The following is a 17761-nucleotide window of genomic DNA, read 5'->3' as shown; positions in this document are numbered from 1 at the left end:
AACGCAGCATAAGTAGCGGCTCTCACGGCAAGGTTCGACACCGCCCACCGTACACATGTACACAGAATAGAGCACTATAGTTATTACAACCATATCTGCTCATGAAATAATGTGGCTGCATGTATTATGTATTACCAATGCAGTCTATATCCATAAGTTGCCATGGATGTAGTTTAAGGTTAAAATAATCAGATATGGTATATGATATAATGTCAATAAAAATACATGATGGGAGTGGAATTGTATTCATTTAGATTTTTACAAGAACACTTGATTATTGTTGTTTTAATAGCCAGTAAACTAAAGTTTTGGGGAGTTAGGATGTTTTATTGAGGGAAACTAGACAGGGTAGATTTATGCCATCTACTGGCAGGCTTTGCCACAAAGTCTGCTCTTCTTAGTTTTTACTTGTTTTTGTTGTTGTAATTTGACCCCTTTTTCTTCACAATTTCGTGATATCCAATCGCGATCATGTCTCATCGCTGCAACTCCCCCAGCGGGCTCAGGAGAGGCGAAGGTCGAGTCATGCTCGCTCTTCTGTGATCGTCTGAATACCTTGGTCAATATACCAGCGAATGACCGCACTGTCAATAATAACCGTAACAGTCAATAACAGTGCAATCATATATAAACTCACTATTTGTCACGCTCCAAATTCAAACAATGTGTTCTAGCTATTTATTGCAGATTTATAAACTACATTTAAGCTTCTAAACTGCTTACCTCTAGGCTCTTTATATTACTAATGTTAATAATAAACCATGGGATTATTATATCGCTTTTCAAAGACCCGAAGATGCTTGAAAAAGACGCTAGAAAGATCCTCAATGAAGACGCTTTCTTTATACTGTATGTTTGATCACAAATGTGTGATTCATTTGTTGATTAGTTTGCTAATTGTGTGTGTGATTTATTTAACCTAGGACTGTCTAAAGAAGGTATAGTCACTCACTGTAGAAGTCTCACATACAAATTTCCTCTGGCAGTAATTGGATTGAAAGAGGTCTTGCAGCAATAAGCCTCTTACAGTATTGCAGTTTGCACTTGTTGCTGAGCAGGCAAAGCAGAGCAGAGCAGATCCAGGACAGTTTGATGGACACACGGGCTAACATCGCTTAATAACTGCCTATAGGATGAGATTTGAACTACAACCTTGGTTTGAAACGAGGATAGCGTTGATGGGACATATATAATCATTTCCAGTTAGGCCTACAGGCTTTATACCCCTGCAAGGTCAGTCAAGATGATGGCCGGAGATGTTGTTGGAATCTGGGAGGTGGCGTTAAGCGATGGGGTTTACAGGATTGAGTTTGAACACGGCACGGCGACAGGGAAGAGGGTTGTTTGGATCAATGGACAGGTACGTAGGCCCTGAAACGTATTCCTTCTTAAAATCTCTAATGTGTTATTGAGTAGTCAGAGCTATGTACAGAAGGCCTATGGCTGTCTGATTTGCTTTCTTCCTCAGGAGGTGCTCAGAAGAGATTGGATGTTCAAACTGGTTGGAAAGGAGACCTTCACAGTGGGAGGCATGGAAACAAAAGCAACAGTAAACATTGAGGCTATCAGTGGCTTTACCTACGAGTACACCTTGGAGATTGATGGCAAGAGTCTCCAGAAGTTCATAGATAACAGATCCAAAGTCACTAAGACGTGGGTGCTGCAAGTGGATGGTGTTGACTGCAGGATTGTCCTTGGTAAGGCTCAAAAAACAAGAAGCATGTTCTTTCCTATGAGCATTGAGCAATATTTCAGTGTCAATTCCAGCTACACTGTCTATTCTAAAAAGTCTATAAAAACATAGTTGGCTGTGAGTAAGGCAACATGCAAGTCAGCGCTGTTCTGAGGAGTATAATCTATTTAGGGGAACACTTTTGGGTTGGCTATTTTAAGCCATACGAGCAACCTGATTGGAAGGTACACTGTCCTTTGTAGCCTATAGCAGAAAGCTCCATGTGACATGAATAAACAAAGCAGGGAACTCTGCACTGTGTGATGTTATGATGCTCTTGTGGATGTGTAATGCACACTGGTAAATCACTAGCAATCATTCCAATGCACTGTATGGTGCTTCTGTCCTGTAGGCCTATGGTGAAAAATATGATGCAAGCAATACTAATAATATACTAAATTACTACTGTATGGTTTCAACAGAAAAGGACACAATGGATGTATGGTTCAATGGGCAGAAAATGGAGACCGAGGTACTTTTTCAACCTCATATGGAATTGAATGTGAAGTTATTGTGTCCGTGTATGTTGCATACATACATAGGCCAAGGTTCTGGTTTAACATGATTCACTAATGTTTTGGTCCATACTTTAGTCATTCCAGTCCTTTATGGATATTTATGTACCGTCCCTTATTGTCGGCTGTAGGGAGAGTTTGTGGATGACGGAACAGAGACACACTTCACGGTGGCAGACCATGAATGCTGCATCAAGGCTTTGAGCAGTGGGAAGAAGAGAGCTGGCATCGTCCATTACTTAATGGTGGATGGGGAAACAGTGGCCGGCTGGACAGATTGAAGAGGACCGCTGAACTTTTCATGTCAGGAATCTGAAATGTTGGATATCAATCAATCAATAAAATATAGCAATAAAAATGTGTAGTTTTTAGTGTAATCATGTATGATCTTTGCTTGTTTATGCAGATGCTACGCTATATTCCACTAATTTTCAAGCCAAATGTATCTCTTCTGAAATATGAATACCTTAGAGCTCCATATATATGGCTAAATTAATGTTATATATTGGCATATACTGTACATGTGAGTGAACATTCTTCAAATGCCGAGAAACAGATGCGCAGCCTCTGCGCAATAAGTACATTCAAGAACGCGACGCCTCTGAACCAGCCAATGCGTTATATGCTTGCCGCCATAGAGATAGATTGAAAACTCTAGTGCCCAAATGAACTATCCTTGCCCAAATGAACTATCCTTGCCCAAATGCCTATTTTAGCATGGGCATTGCCATTGAGGACTTTCACCATTTTAAAGAAGTCAACTGGGTGGGACTTCCTATGTGTTAATCCAGGTCACCAGGAGGGATCAGCCGATGAATTATACCCGCGTGAAAACATTCCATAAATGCAGGTGGCAATAAATCGCTAACCCTGACTTTATACCTGTTAAAACAACACACTCCAGGTGGCAGTATGCACCCGTTCAGTTTGTTTGCCAACTCATAGAAGTAGTAGAATAATAAAATGAACTACTTCGAAATAGAGCTGGACGCAATGGCTCTGCCTGTGCTCTCACAGATGCCATAATATGACAGATACAATGATGCGATGTCTATCTAAGTCTATGGGTTGCAGCGGACGTTTTCCAGAAGGAAACGTTCAGGGAATGACGTCCAATGATACAGACGGGATGGATTTCTACCCAAGAGGAAGGGGAAAGCACCTATGTTTGCCGATCAACTAGAGCAATCTGTAAAATATATATTGCTCTCATCGCAATAAGTAGCCACATTTGTATTGTGTCTTGGAATTTTCGGCAACTGCATGCGCCCAGTGTTTGGACCAAACCCGGACTGTGGGGGGAGTTTTGCGCCTGCTTTTGCACGCTAAACAAAACAACGAAAGAGGACTTGGCTGCGCAGAACACACATCCAGCCACGATTAGTAACTATTTAGCTAGTTATGTAGATTGCTTTTGGCAGGTTTGCCTGGGTACATAACTACATTGGTTTATTTGCATGTTTGTGACGAAAAGCTAAAACAGATTGGTCGGTGTAAGGAGAGAATGATAGGGGTTTGAGAAATTCAGAGTTTTGTCCCCGGCTTGGACGTTAGCTACTGCTAGCTACCGAGTTAGCAAATGCCAAAGGGCCTATTTAGCAAGCGTTTTCAAACCTTTCCAGCGTTTGAGAGTTATGACATGACTGCAGTACCTGTTTGCTGGATTGCTACTATTCATACACACGCTAATATTCGTGAATAGGGTTTTTACTTCCACACTCCGCGAGGGACGGAGCAAGGATATGGGGAAGCGTTGCTCAGCCGACTACTACTGTCACTCCTCCAGGATTTCGAATCAGGAGAGCCCGGGTCGGTTGTTTGGACTCACGGATAACCAGTTAGCTACATGGACTCACTGACAAGTAACTGCTGTTTCATTTCAAGCCACATTTTTAATCAAGTAGCTAGCTATCGACAAATTATTTGGCGTGCCTCACCCACAATATTGTGCTGAGGACCACACCATTTGACCAGACCAGTCAACTCGTTAACAGTCGTGAAAGTGCAAGAACAGAAACGACGCGCAAAATGAACTATCAGCAGCACCTTGCAAACTCGGCTGCCATTCGGTCTGAGATCCAGAGGTTCGAATCCGTCCATCCAAACATCTACTCCATATATGAACTGCTGGAGCGCGTGGAAGAGCCCATCCTGCAGAATCAGATTCGAGAACATGTCATCGCCATTGAAGGTAAGGCAGTAGGGTTGCATGTAGCCGTCGCTACATGTGACATCGGTACATCACCATAACATGTTTTGCTCTGCGCTCTCTAATCCTCTCAAATCTGTTTACTGCTGTGATGTCGGAGTGGTGTATCATTTTAATATGGTTACATCATGCCAGAGCTGCTATGTTGAATGAATGAATGTATAGGCCTTGGTTCCCTGATTGTCAATCAACAATTGATTTCTCTATTGAGCTGTTTCAACAAGCACTTAGCCCAGCTGTATGACACTCGCATAACAATCAGTAGCTTATCATTTGAATAACTTGCATGCAGAACTACATGAGGGGAAGCTCCGACGATCTGCTTTTCAAACTTCCCACACAGCTGGGCAGATGTTGGGCTACCACTATGTACTAGAAGGAGTGACATGCATTATCGCATGACCCCCTTGATAATACATTGTCCTGTTATAATGGCGTCATCATATCGTGACTCATGGCTACTGCTTTTTTTACTCTATTGATTGACTGATGAAATGTTCAGCAGTATTGTAGTGAAGGACTTGTATTGTTGTTGTTGGTGAGAATGGCAACTGGCTTCTCTCATTCACTGTATAGACTGTTAATTTGCATAGAAATGGGTGCTGTGCGGTAGGTAGGGTAGGGAGGTGGGGAGTTAGGGAGGACTTGCCAGACAGCCAGGTGTTGTTGACCCACTTTCCACTGATGTTGGAGCCAGCAGCAAAGATGAGCAAGCGGAAAGTGTCACACATTGAGGTAGCATAGCTGTTAACAACAAAAGCTGTATGCGGTGGGTGTGAGCAGTGTGTGGGTGTGTGACTGACTGAGGCAAGGGTTATCCCACCTCCATCACTGACTGTGTGTGTGTGTCCTACATGTACCCTCTGGACACAGTGAGGGGAGGGTGGCTACCTGCCGGGACTTGCTCTCTAGTACCTGGACCTGTCCTGTCAGAGGTACAAAGGAACTGGCTGGAGTGGGCCTCCTGAATGGAGGAACTGAGAAGCAGAGTGTGGTCTGGGCAGGGGGAGATTTCTTTGGTCCTCGAGTGCTGTTGGCACTGGATCAGCATTGGCCAGGGTAATGGTACTGATTGGAGTGTGTGGGTTGAGCGGATGTTCTTCTCTCCTGGCTTGATGGTCAGTAGTAGGAGCTGAGGACTGGTTTGAACAAGATCAGTCAGGACCACTGTTGGTCTGGGGCTCCCCCAATACTCCAGAAATACCATGAAACTAGCTGGTTGGGAAGGGCTTGTACGTAAGCATTTCACTGTAAAGTCTACACCTGTTGTGTTCGGCCCATTTCACCTATACAGTTTGATATGATTTAGGGCTGTATCATATGTTCTGAGACCGGTTGCTTTTCTCCTGGATGTTTTATTAAGTCCAGTTGTTACCATGTATGCTTGTTTTGTTTAACAAATGTTGTCGGCCATGTGATTATATTATATTATAATTATCTTAGAGAAGGCTAGCTCTGTCACTGTAGCCTGGAACATTCTGACAGAGATTCTAGTTCTCTAAACATGTCAGATGACCAAATGCTCTTCTGATGGAGAAACCAGCATCATGTTTGTAAACATGTGGTTGGATTGTAGATCAGGTTGGTTGGGATTAGAGCCTGGCTGTCGTTTTCAGGATCCTTGAATGACATCTCACCGAACACTTGTCTGACAGATGGCAAATCCACTCTGAAAACTGCTACGTCACACTTCCTTTATCTTTCAAACCCAGCCAGGACAACTGTCACTCCCGACAGAATGACTGATATCTAGGGAGAGTGATGGAGGGAGGTGGAGAGAAACAGAAAGGGATTGAGGGAGAGGGAAGAGAGACAGAAACAGTGATCCAGAGAGAGCGATACGGGAGGAAGAGTGAGGGAGAGATGGGGCTGTGAGGGAGAGGAAAAGAGGATGAGATTGCACACAGAACAAAAGAGCAGTTATGTAATGCCTGTGATGGCTGACTGATGTCCTGGCTGACTGATGTCCTGGCTGACTGATGTCCTGGCTGTAATAATAAGTGGGGGGTGCCTTTTAAAGGGTTTTTAGTCCGTTATGCAACCATGTGTGTGTGTGTGTGTGTGTGTGTGTGTGTGCAGGTTTTACAGAGTTGTACTGCTGAAGGATGCTGATGTCACGGACACCCTATTTTCTCCATATTAGTGCACTACGTTTGATCAGGGACACTGGTTAAACGTAGTGCACTAATATAGTGAATAGGGTGTCGGCGGCGGCAGGCAGGTAGCCTAGCTGTTAAGAGTGTTGGGCCAGTAACTGAAAGGTTGCTGGTTCAAATCCCGGAGCAGACGAGGTGAAAAATCTATCAATGTGCCCTTGAGCAAGGCACTTAACCCCAATCACTCCCGATAAGAGCGTCTGCTAAATGACTAAAATGTCAATGTAAAATGTGTCATTTCAGACTCTGCATACCCTGACCTCTGTATTCTGCTGCATTTGTTCCTGCTAAATCACATCCATCCCCAGACAGCAGTACAGCACTGCATCACACTGCTCTCCCCCACATTCTGACTGCTGAGGTGAGGAAGGAACTGACACAATGTTCTGTTTCCCAGTAAAATAATACTTTCTTTGTTTTTGCTGACCAGTTTTGCATTGTTCTGTTGGCTCCAAGTGGCTGGTTCAGTAATGTTCTCAGTTAGTCAGCATCATGGTCTTTGTCATACTGAAACATGGCTACTCTTTAGAATGATCAATCAATGAATCATCAGGATGCCATCATCTGGAAGGAAAGGACTTTGCAGTTTGTACTCCATGAATGTCAGACTGTGTTTCCTACCTCAGTCTGTGCATTGAGGTCGCTAGAGATGATTGTTACCACGAAGCAAAGGTCCTGTTTGTGACATGGGTGATGCTAACATGCTTCTGACACATGCTGAGATTCCTTCAGGGACATTTATGCTCCTCACCAGGCAGACAGGGAACATGATCTCTGGCCTCCCCACCAGGCAGACAGGGAACATGATCTCTGGCCTCCCCATCAGGCAGACAGGTAACATGATCTCTGGCCTCCCCATCAGGCAGACAGGTAACATGATCTCTGGCCTCCCCATCAGGCAGACAGGTAACATGATCTCTGGCCTCCCCATCAGGCAGACAGGTAACATGATCTCTGTCCTCCCCACCAGGTAGACAGGGAACATGATCTCTGTCCTCCCCACCAGACAGACAGGTAACATGATCTCTGGCCTCCCCACCAGGCAGACAGGTAACATGATCTCTGGCCTCCCCACCAGGCAGACAGGTAACATGATCTCTGTCCTCCCCACCAGGCAGACAGGGAACATGATCTCTGGCCTCCCCACCAGGCAGACAGGTAACATGATCTCTGGCCTCCCCACCAGGCAGACAGGTAACATGATCTCTGGCCTCCCCATCAGGCAGACAGGTAACATGATCTCTGGCCTCCCCATCAGGCAGACAGGGAACATGATCTCTGACCTCCCCACCAGGCAGACAGGGAACATGATCTCTGGCCTCCCCACCAGGCAGACAGGTAACATGATCTCTGGCCTCCCCATCAGGCAGACAGGGAACATGATCTCTGGCCTCCCCACCAGGCAGACAGGTAACATGATCTCTGGCCTCCCCACCAGGTAGACAGGTAACATGATCTCTGGCCTCCCCATCAGGCAGACAGGGAACATGATCTCTGGCCTCCCCATCAGGCAGACAGGGAACATGATCTCTGTCCTCCCCACCAGGCAGACAGGGCACATGATCTCTGTCCTCCCCACCAGGCAGACAGGGAACATGATCTCTGGCCTCCCCACTATCCCTGAGTGTACAAAACATTAGGAACACCCCTTTCCCTTCATAACTGCCTCAGTTCCTCAGGGCCTGGACTCTACAAGGTGTTGAAAGCGTTCCACAGGGATGCTGGCTCATATTGACTCCAATGCTTCCCACAGTTGTGTCAAGTTGTCTGGATGTCCTTTGGGTGGTGAACCATTCTTGATACTCACGGGAAACTGTTGAGCATGAAAAACCCCAGCAGCGTTGCAGTTCTTAACACAAACCGGTGCGCCTGGCACCTACCTCCATACCACTTAAATCTTTTGTCTTGCCCATTCACCTTCTGAATGGCACACACACACACACAATCTGTGTCTCAATTGTCCCAAGGCTTAAAAATCCTTCTTTAACCCGTCTTCTCCCCTTCATCTACACTGATTTGAAGTGGATTTAACTGGTGAAATCAATAAGGGATCATTGCTTTCACCTTCATTCACCTGTATATCGGGATATTACTTTTGACAAAATATCGTATTGTTTTGACAATATCACAATGTTACTTTTGCGCTACTTGGCTGTACCTGCACTAAAACTCCAGTGTGTTTCCTTCATAGTTTCATAGTTTGTTCTCATCTTCTTTTTAAATAGTAAGACATGTTTTCAGCACTTTTTTATTTCCCTGACTGATCAAAAGCAGTTCTCGTGTCTCTCCCTCGTCCCTCTGCAGCAGACATATGGCGAGCAACATCGAAATCGCAATAAAAATCACAGTATCAAATCTAGAATCATGAGAATGGCGTAACATATGCTATCGGCACCTAAGTATGGTGATAATATGGTATGGTGAGGTCCCTGGCATTTCCCAGCCCTAGCAGGCAGGTAACCTGATCTCTGGAGGTTGTTGTTTACACATGTTATGTAGTCAACAGTTCACATGGTGCTTCATCTCTCCATGCATAGACTATCAGATCTCTTCAGCAACGTGTGTGTGTCAACCTGTGTGTCTACCTCGCTGTGGAATCCCTCCTTTAGTATAACCTGGTGTGAAACAAACCAGAGCCTCACTGTGTTCAGTGGATCAGTATTACAACAGCTCCCCACAGTGGGTTAACCACCTGGACCCCCCTCACTGGGCGGACCGGGCGGCACGCTGCACCCCTCCAATCTAACCTATGACCAGATCCTAGGCTAATAAAGGAGAGGACAGATAAGAGGAATGGGACAAAGATGGGAGAGATGAGGCTGATAAAGGCCAGTGCTTGAAGGGATAATAATCTGTAGGAAAAGGTCAAATCATCTGTAGAGGCTAACAATAGTGTGTGTTAGATGAACAGCAGGACATGGAGATAAAAGCTCCCTCTTTCTTGTTGTGTAGCAGCTGGCTGAGCTTTTCCCTCCTCCCCCTATGATGCAGAGCACAGTCTCAGGGGCCTTTTCATTGGACAGTGCTGAGGTAAGGTCACCTATGAGTGGCTGTGTGGCTCAATTTATCCCGCCCGCTGCTCTCGCTGTCATCGCTTTCTCTCATCCAGGAGCTGGGAAAACACACGCACACACTGCCTGCCTGCCTCCAGGGCGCCATTAGGGAGATGCAGTCATCAGCCATCCATGAGTTTGTTAGCTGGATGCTACTCAGGATGCATCAGCAACCACAACAGACACACACGTACAGTCAACCCACAATGTTTGAGTTTCAGACAGTCCGTGACCCATGTATTTTTATGGGTAAGGCTAGTTCCTTCCCCCTCAAACCAGTATGACTCCTTCCTCTCACACAGGCTTCATCCCCTCCTGCTGACATGGAAGGCATTTACATTTTGATGACCATTAAGTCTCTCGGAAGTGCCCACTTCCTCAGGGTCCAAATTGTATTGAACAGACCGTTTCAATTGGACTTCAGCGGGCTGGCGTGAAAAGCCCTGGCTCGATCTCTTTAGATTTGATTAGAAAGGAGACCTGGAGTGGTGCCTTGGTGGGTGAACAAGCCCCAGCTAGCAGCAGCCTAGTAGTGAGGGAGGAGGGCATATGGGGGTCCATATGCTAAAGAGGTTCCACTGTCTAGACTGTTTACAGGGATTAAGAAACTGGGTGAACAGGACAATGCATATACAGTTATTACTTACTGGGGCCCAGTGGAGACTGGATTCATATACAGTTATTATTTACTGGGGCCCAGTGGAGACTGGATTCATATACAGTTATTACTTACTGGGGCCCAGTGGAGACTGGATTCATATACAGTTATTACTTACTGGGGCCCAGTGGAGACTGGATTCATATGCAGTTATTACTTACTGGGGCCCAGTGGAGACTGGATTCATATACAGTTATTATTTACTGGGGCCCAGTGGAGACTGGATTCATATACAGTTATTACTTACTGGGGCCCAGTGGAGACTGGATTCATATACAGCTATTACTTACTGGGGCCCAGTGGAGACCGGATTCATATACAGTTATTACTTACTGGGGCCCAGTGGGGAGTGGATTCATATACAGTTATTACTTACTGGGGCCCAGTGGGGAGTGGATTTATATACAGTTATTACTTACTGGGGCCCAGTGGGGACTGGATTCATATACAGTTATTACTTACTGGGGCCCAGTGGAGACTGGATTCATATACAGTTATTACTTACTGGGGCCCAGTGGGGAGTGGATTCATATACAGTTATTACTTACTGGGGCCCAGTGGAGACTGGATTCATATACAGTTATATTACTTACTGGGGCCCAGTGGGGAGTGGATTTGTGTGGTAGACAATGCAGATTAGAGAGGCTGCCCAGTGTCTGCCCCTAGGCTGGGAATAGAGGGCACAAGTGGCTGCATGGCAGTGGAATTTATGCCAGTTATTGGCCATGTCCTGTGTGCCCATGCAGTCACAGTGAAGGATAGAGGGGGGTGAACCACAACATCACAATGAAGGATAGAGGGGGGTGAACCACAACGTCACAGTGAAGGATAGAGGGGGGTGAACCACAACGTCACAGTGAAGGATAGAGGGGGGTGAACCACAACGTCACAGTGAAGGATAGAGGGGGATGAATCACAACGTCACAGTGAAGGAAGATGGGGGTGAACCACAACGTCACAGTGAAGGATAGAGGGGGGTGAATCACAACGTCACAGTGAAGGAAGAGGGGGGTGAATCACAACGTCACAGTGAAGGATAGAGGGGGTGAATCACAACGTCACAGTGAAGGATAGAGGGTGGTGAACCACAACGTCACAGTGAAGGATAGAGGGTGGTGAACCACAACGTCACAGTGAAGAATAGAGGGGGTGAATCACAATGTCACAGTGAAGGCTATGAATCTTTATATGATGATGTGATTTGTGTCCCTTCTGAATTCACTATTTCGGAGGCCAGTTATGAAATGGAGGAAGAGACCTGAAGCCACAGCGATGATGGAAAGGTTTTTGTTTTTGGAGAACTCTTTGTGTGATGCCAGAGAGTATCACTAAAGATGGACGCTTCCTCATCTCTCTGTTTTATCAGTCTTTTAGAATTCTTCCTCACTCTTTGTCAACAATAGCCTATTTGTGGTCAATAAAGGTGTATTTACTGTCCTCAAACCGGTCTCCCTCTTGTAGTATTTATCTGCCTTTATCCAGTCTCCCTCTCATCCCCTCATTCTCCGCACAGTTTGTTGTTCATTTAATGCACTTTTCAAACTCATTCCTCGGAGGGCAGAGTGTCTCTGGGCTTTCGCTGTTCCCTTGTACTTGATGAAATTAGGTTACTATTTAGTAAGGATCTCCCCTCACCTGGTTGTCTAGGTCTTAATTGAAAGGAAAAACCAGCAGACACTGGGCCCCCCATGGAAATGACTGAGTTTGACACTCCTGATCTAATGTTTGAATAATAAACAGCTGTAAGGCAAGTTTGCACTGAAGTCTGCCTGCTTATTCTTAGCAGTCAGTGTTTTGTGTAGTGCTTGGTGTAGATTTCACATTTCACTGTGTATCTCTCTCCTCTCATCATTTCTCCTGTTTGAGAACGATCCCCTCCAGCTGCCTACCACTTCTCAGTTAGCTATGGAAAATCCAGCTGGCTTGCTCCTCCTGAAATATTGATCAAAACTCAACATCCCTTAAGTTGTCATTTGCAAAGTGCACCGCTGTAACAGATACTCAGGGCTTCCGAGTGGCGCAGTGGTCTCAGGCACTGCATCTCAGTGCTAGAGGCGTCACTACAGATATCCTGGTTCCAATCCAGGCTGTATCACAACCGTCCGTGATTGGGAGTTCTATAGGGCGGCGCACAATTGGCCCAGCGTCATCCGGGTTTGGCCGGTGTAGGCCGTCACTGTAAATAAGAATTTGTTCTTAACTAACTTGCCTGGTTAAATAATTGTTTTTTAATACAAAACACGAACAAAAAATAAATAAACCGATATTCTGACAGATCATGATCTTTCATTTAAAATTCATGGATTTTGCAACAAAATTCTTTAACCTTCTCTTCCATGTAAAGGTTTAAGATATTCTTTGAAGTCAGTCTTGGCTGAATGCATTGTGATACTGATAGGACAGGTCTTTTTCCAAATGCTGGCCTAACCTAGTTCTTTTCCCCCATTTGAGACTTCCAGGAAGCAGGTGTGAAGAAGGGTGACAAGAAGAAGGGTGATCTTTTGCAAGTCGTGATAGGCTGGCTGTTGCTGTCGAAATGAGCCTTTCTGGGAAATGTCCAATGGTTCCACCTCTCTGGCTGTTCTTTAGGGCATGGTTCCACCTCTCTGGCTGTTCTTTAGGGCATGGTTCCACCTCTCTGGCTGTTCTTTAGGGCATGGTTCCACCTCTCTGGCTGTTCTTTAGGGCATGGTTCCACCTCTGGCTGTTCTCTAGGGCATGGTTCCACCTCTCTGGCTGTTCTTTAGGGCATGGTTCTACCTCTCTGGCTGTTCTTTAGGGCATGGTTCTACCTCTCTGGATGTTCTTTATGGCATGGTTCCACCTCTCTGGCTGTTCTTTAGGGCATGGTTCCACCTCTCTGGCTGTGGCTTTTCGGGCATGGTTCCCAACCGGTGTGCCGCGGCAGAAACTCTCAGCTGCGCAGCCAAACTTTTCCTAATCTTGATGATTCTTTTGGAACAATCACCCGTGGAATGCACATGGGATGTTGACTTGGGAGCACCAGTGGGGGTCAGATAAAACAAGTCCAGTGTTCTCAGGCCGTTGTATCATTTGAGGGGCGCATCATTTGACTTTGTCTGTGAAAACCATTAGCGCAGGTAATCTAACTAGGTTTACCAGTAGCCAGAGTAATTTATTTCTTAATTATATGGCTCTGGGCTTAGCTATACCACAGCCTCTGCCGTAGAAACAAACAAAAATCAAATCAAATCAAATGTATTTATATAGCCCTTTGTACATCAGCTGATATCTCAAAGTGCTGTACAGAAACCCAGCCTAAAACCCCAAACAGCAAGCAATGCAGGTGTAGAAGCACGGTGGCTAGGAAAAACTCCCTAGAAAGGAGAGTATGGCTTGATGGCAGTGGTTGCACATTAACATGCAGAAAACTGCTCGTCTCTAGAACAAACTGTTAACTAAAGACCTATTTTACCGGAGCTAAAATCATTATTTCTGGTGCAGATTTGCGGAACTCTCTTAAATGGTACTTACAAGTTTAACCATCATGAGTAAGGAACTATGAAAACTAGGAGAATATTTCAAATAATAAAATCATTGAATGTATAAAGAAAACATTTGCCACAGAAAATTCCTGATTTGCAGTACGGAGGTCATTACCACTAAATACATGAATAGGGAAAATGTGTGCCACGGAATGTTCTATCCCATCAAGGTGTTCAACGGTTAAGAAAAGGTTGGGAGCCACTGTCTTAGGGAAGTCAGTGGGATTCAGCCTGGCCTGTCATCTGTTTAGCTCTTCTGTGGAGATGGACAGAAGAGTTGTGCTTTTTCTGTCTGTCTTTGTCCTTGTAACATTGTGAAGAGCCCCCCCCCCCCCCCCCCCCCCCAGAAAAGGCTGTTTTTTTCTGGTTGCCACTTCCTTGGGCTGTATTGTACTGTGTTTGTATTTGCTGCAGTGGGACCTCTTGGAAAAGGCCTCTCTTACTGTAGAGCCACGGTTTTGCTCTTATCTCATCCTATCTGCCCTGACACCTGTGGCCTTAGTTGAGTCACTCCTCTTCAGAGAGGAAGTGTTTAGTTCTCCAACGAGGCAGAACAAACGGGTACAGCTGTTTTGCCTGAACAGAAACACCATCTGTGTGTACCACTGCTACGTAGCTAATGAGAACAAGTCACCCAATGCAACTGTAGATTACAGCCTTTTCATTTCTCACATTGCCTCCCATTCCTCTCCTGTTGTGTCACTGTTGTGTCACTGTTGTGTAGCCTACTTGACAAACTTAGGGTTCAGATATGTAACCTCTCAAACCGAGTAGCTGGAAAATCCCCCAACTTCCCTCTTCCTGTCCCTCAGAAGTTGATCATTCCTTGACCCCCCCCATGACTGAATAAGACCTGTCTAGCCTGCCTATGTACTAGAGGAGGAAGTAGAAACAGCTGCTGACAGGACAGCAGACCACAGAGCTCCACTCCGCCACTAGCTGTTATCTACAGCCCTGTTAAAGCAGCATAAGGGAGGGGAGAGACCGAGGGGACTGGAAGCTTGTCCAAGTCTAAGGTAGTCCTGTCTGAAAGCAGAGAGAGGCCCAGGCCACACCAGCTGTGGACTGCAGCTGCACCCGGGAGGCTAGTGTGTGAGTGTCTCACAGCACTCCTTTCAGCAGGAAGTGTGTTAGCGTAGAGGTTATTTTTAAGATGTCCTCCATGGGATATGCTGCTGGAATCAGACTCATGCTATTGTTTTGTTTTAGTCCGGTCCGTGTCTGGCTACGAACAGAGAGCAGCTTCCCCTCCTGGTGTGTGTGTGTGTGTGTGTGTGTGTGCGTGTCTTGTAAGATGAGTCTGTGCCACAAGGGGGACATGCAGTACTACACCCCCCCCCCATACACACCCTCAGCTTCCCCAGGGGCATTATGATGTCACTTCCTGGTGCATTGATTGCTGTGTCAGGCTTGGCACTCCCAGCAGTCTGCTAGTCCCAGAGGAGGGAGTGTGACCGCGGATGCCGTCTGCTGGGTCGGTCTGAAGCTCAGGACACTGACCTCCTGACTGTGAAGCTGATGCTAGAGGCTGAGTGAAGGGTGTCCTGCTGTGGTGGTCTAGTTGTTGTTTAGACAGCAAGCCCTGTTTGTAGTGTAGGCTGTTAGTTTACTGCGTCACCTTCCCTCTTAACACACGTTTAGATGAAACAAGCCCTGTTTGTAGTGTAGGCTGTTAGTTTACTGCCTCACCTTCCCTCTTAACACACGTTTAGATGAAACAAGCCCTGTTTGTAGTGTAGGCTAATACATTGAGTTCCAAAAGTATTGGGGACAGTGACACATTTTGTGACATTGCGTGCTATGAATATGGGACCAAATATTTTTGGTACTACTTTAATACACATAAGTGAATTTGTCCCAATACCTTTGGTCCCCTAAAATGGGGGAACTAGGTTTAGGAGTGCTGTAATTTCTAAACGGTTCAACCGATATGGATGAAAATACCCTCAAATTTAAAGCTGACAGTTTGTCATTGTATCATTTCAAATTCATAGTGCTGGAGTACAGAGCCAAAACAACACATTTGTCACTTTCCCAATACTGTTGGAGCTCACTGTTATGTTTCTTCCTATAGATGAAACGAGCTGCTTCGTCTTGAAATGGGACAACAGATGCTCCTCACCCTGAAGGGCCTCGTCTCATCCAACGATACATGTTCCATTGGCTAACTAACTAGGCCTAATTTAATTTCACTACCATGAGTCCAGACCTCCACCGGATAAGGAGCTCTTCCTGTTGATGATCATGTAATACACTTCTGGAGACATTAATGGTTCATTTTCTCATTTCTCCAAGGCCTACTACTAAAACCACATTATTATTGATACATTATTTTATACAGAACTTTTTATTTTAACATTCATTAATCATGATGTGTAGCATGTTTAAGAGCCTAATAACACGAGTAGAATCAGTCTTCATTGAATTAGCCCATTTGCCTATATAATGTTTTCTATAATGCTTAGTTACTACATTACCCATCAGAGTTAGGCTATGTCTAGTGGTTACACCTACTTCCTGGGGGAGGGGGCTGTTATCTGCATGGTGTTGGCTCAGTCTTATTGGTCATCACTTACTATGATGCTTTAGAAAGGGGTTCTGTGTGGAGCTAGGTCAATAGGAGGCACCACTGTCACTCTCCCCATCTGGCCTTTTGGAGGTGAAATCAATGCCCCCTTTTCTCTCTAAAGGACCCTCTCCTGGTATTGGGTCACCATCTGCCAGTGGGATCCCCGCCCGACCATCCTCCATTTTAACAACGTAAGGAATCTACGGGCAGCTCAGTGTCTACAGCTCATCAGCCTCTTGTGCTGATGTTCCATTCTATTAGAGGACCAATGTGCATCCATCCGCTGGGCTTGTTGCTGCAGGAATCAGGCTGTTGAGTTACTGTGTGATTCATGTAATGTGGGCTGGCTGGGTTATTTAATGATTTCTAGTTCTTATATATTCTAGTTATTTATAATGAATGTTGACTGAGTGCTGTGGGGATGTTGTGTTAGATTAGAACACAGACCATACCTTGAAACAGACAGACTGAAACAGCATTAAGAGGTTAGGCTATGTGATTTTGTCGCCACGCATCTCTCCTGTTCTGATGGTGGCGTGGATCCTCACCGTCCTCTCGCTGACACACCACCACATTGTGAGGAGCTTCCAGATCAATTCTATCAGATGTAGATATGGTGATGTTGGTGAGGTCTCTGACCCTTGAGTAGCCTAGAGAGACGATCAGTCCTTTTAGAAGGATCAAAATATCACCTGGATCTGTGTGTTTCCAAGCTGTTTTAGGCCCTGTAGGGTGTAGGAACATAGTCCCTCTGCTAACATGCAGCGCCAGCCGAACATCCCCCAGTGGTCCCATCAGTCCACAGACTTCCACTGCGTTCCCTCTGTATCCTGTATGATATTAGGTGTACAGCAAGCCAGGCCTGTCTGTTAGGTTAAATACATCCTGTCATATTAAGGCAGGGGGGTTATTCATCTGCCTCAGCTGTCGTTAGAGAGGGACACTGACTGACCCAGGGAATCACTAACGTTGTTTTTGGCAGCTGTGGATATACCCTGGAAAGGCAATGTACGGCATCTGCCTAAGCTGTTCAGCACGCATACAGGCTGCTGCAAATACACATGTTCATGCGCACACACACCTGAGGCACAATCTGTCCCATGTGTGTGTGTCCCTTCTGTGTACGCGTTGTGTGTGTGTGTGTTGCCGTGGTGAGGACTGAGATAAAGGGATAATTAGCCCCAGAGGACAGAGCTCTCTGTCTCTCTCTCTCTCTCTCTCTCGCTCTCTCTTGGGACGGTAACGTTAAGGGGTGAGAGGGAGACAGGCTGCAGGGACGGTAATGTTAAGGGGTGAGAGGGAGACAGGGACGGTAACGTTAAGGGGTGAGAGGGAGACAGGGACGGTAACGTTAAGGGGTGAG

The 17761-nt window shown here is 45.8% G+C and overlaps 2 protein-coding genes across 8 annotated transcripts in view; both read left to right on the top strand.

Annotated features, from left to right (window-relative positions):
* The first annotated feature begins 1025 nt into the window (after window positions 1–1025).
* LOC110495629 (fas apoptotic inhibitory molecule 1-like) lies at window positions 1026–2605 on the top strand. 2 transcript variants are annotated; one of them, XM_021570964.3, is made up of 4 exons: window positions 1026–1360; window positions 1469–1697; window positions 2155–2204; window positions 2379–2605. In XM_021570964.3, exons 1-4 carry the CDS (start codon window positions 1244–1246, stop codon window positions 2526–2528), a joined length of 546 nt encoding a protein of 181 aa, XP_021426639.3. In that variant the 5' UTR covers window positions 1026–1243; the 3' UTR covers window positions 2529–2605. The 2 variants fall into 2 exon arrangements, with proteins under 2 accessions (XP_021426639.3, XP_090063739.1); XM_090207613.1 differs by lacking the exon at window positions 2155–2204 and having other exon boundaries at window positions 1034–1360; window positions 2379–2467.
* A 414-nt stretch (window positions 2606–3019) lies between these two features.
* The window catches only part of LOC110528752 (arf-GAP with GTPase, ANK repeat and PH domain-containing protein 1), a 286828-nt gene continuing 272086 nt past the window's right edge, over window positions 3020–17761 (top strand). For all 6 annotated transcript variants that reach the window (XM_090207611.1, XM_090207610.1, XM_090207608.1 and 3 more), the window contains exon 1: window positions 3020–4438. In XM_090207611.1, the coding sequence (XP_090063737.1) occupies window positions 4276–4438 (163 nt within the window). In that variant the 5' untranslated portion in view covers window positions 3020–4275. The remainder of the gene's footprint in view (window positions 4439–17761) is intronic.

The sequence above is a fragment of the Oncorhynchus mykiss genome, chromosome 18 (assembly GCF_057628025.1).
Source record: "Oncorhynchus mykiss isolate SJ-2025 chromosome 18, ASM5762802v1, whole genome shotgun sequence".
In the NCBI taxonomy this organism is placed as follows: Eukaryota; Metazoa; Chordata; class Actinopteri; order Salmoniformes; family Salmonidae; genus Oncorhynchus; species Oncorhynchus mykiss.
The sequence above is the reverse complement of the archived record's forward strand: the minus strand, read 5'-3'. Positions and strand labels throughout refer to the sequence as shown.

What these genes read in the sequence shown, in the direction of transcription:
- LOC110495629 (XM_021570964.3), top strand. Translation starts at nt 1,244, where the DNA reads ATGATGGCCGGAGATGTTGTTGGAATCTGGGAGGTGGCGTTAAGCGAT. An exon ending in TTGTTTGGATCAATGGACAG is followed by an intron (nt 1,361 to 1,468) that starts GTACGTAGGCCC and finishes TTTCTTCCTCAG; the next exon opens with GAGGTGCTCAGAAGAGATTG. An exon ending in GGCAGAAAATGGAGACCGAG is followed by an intron (nt 2,205 to 2,378) that starts GTACTTTTTCAA and finishes TGTCGGCTGTAG; the next exon opens with GGAGAGTTTGTGGATGACGG.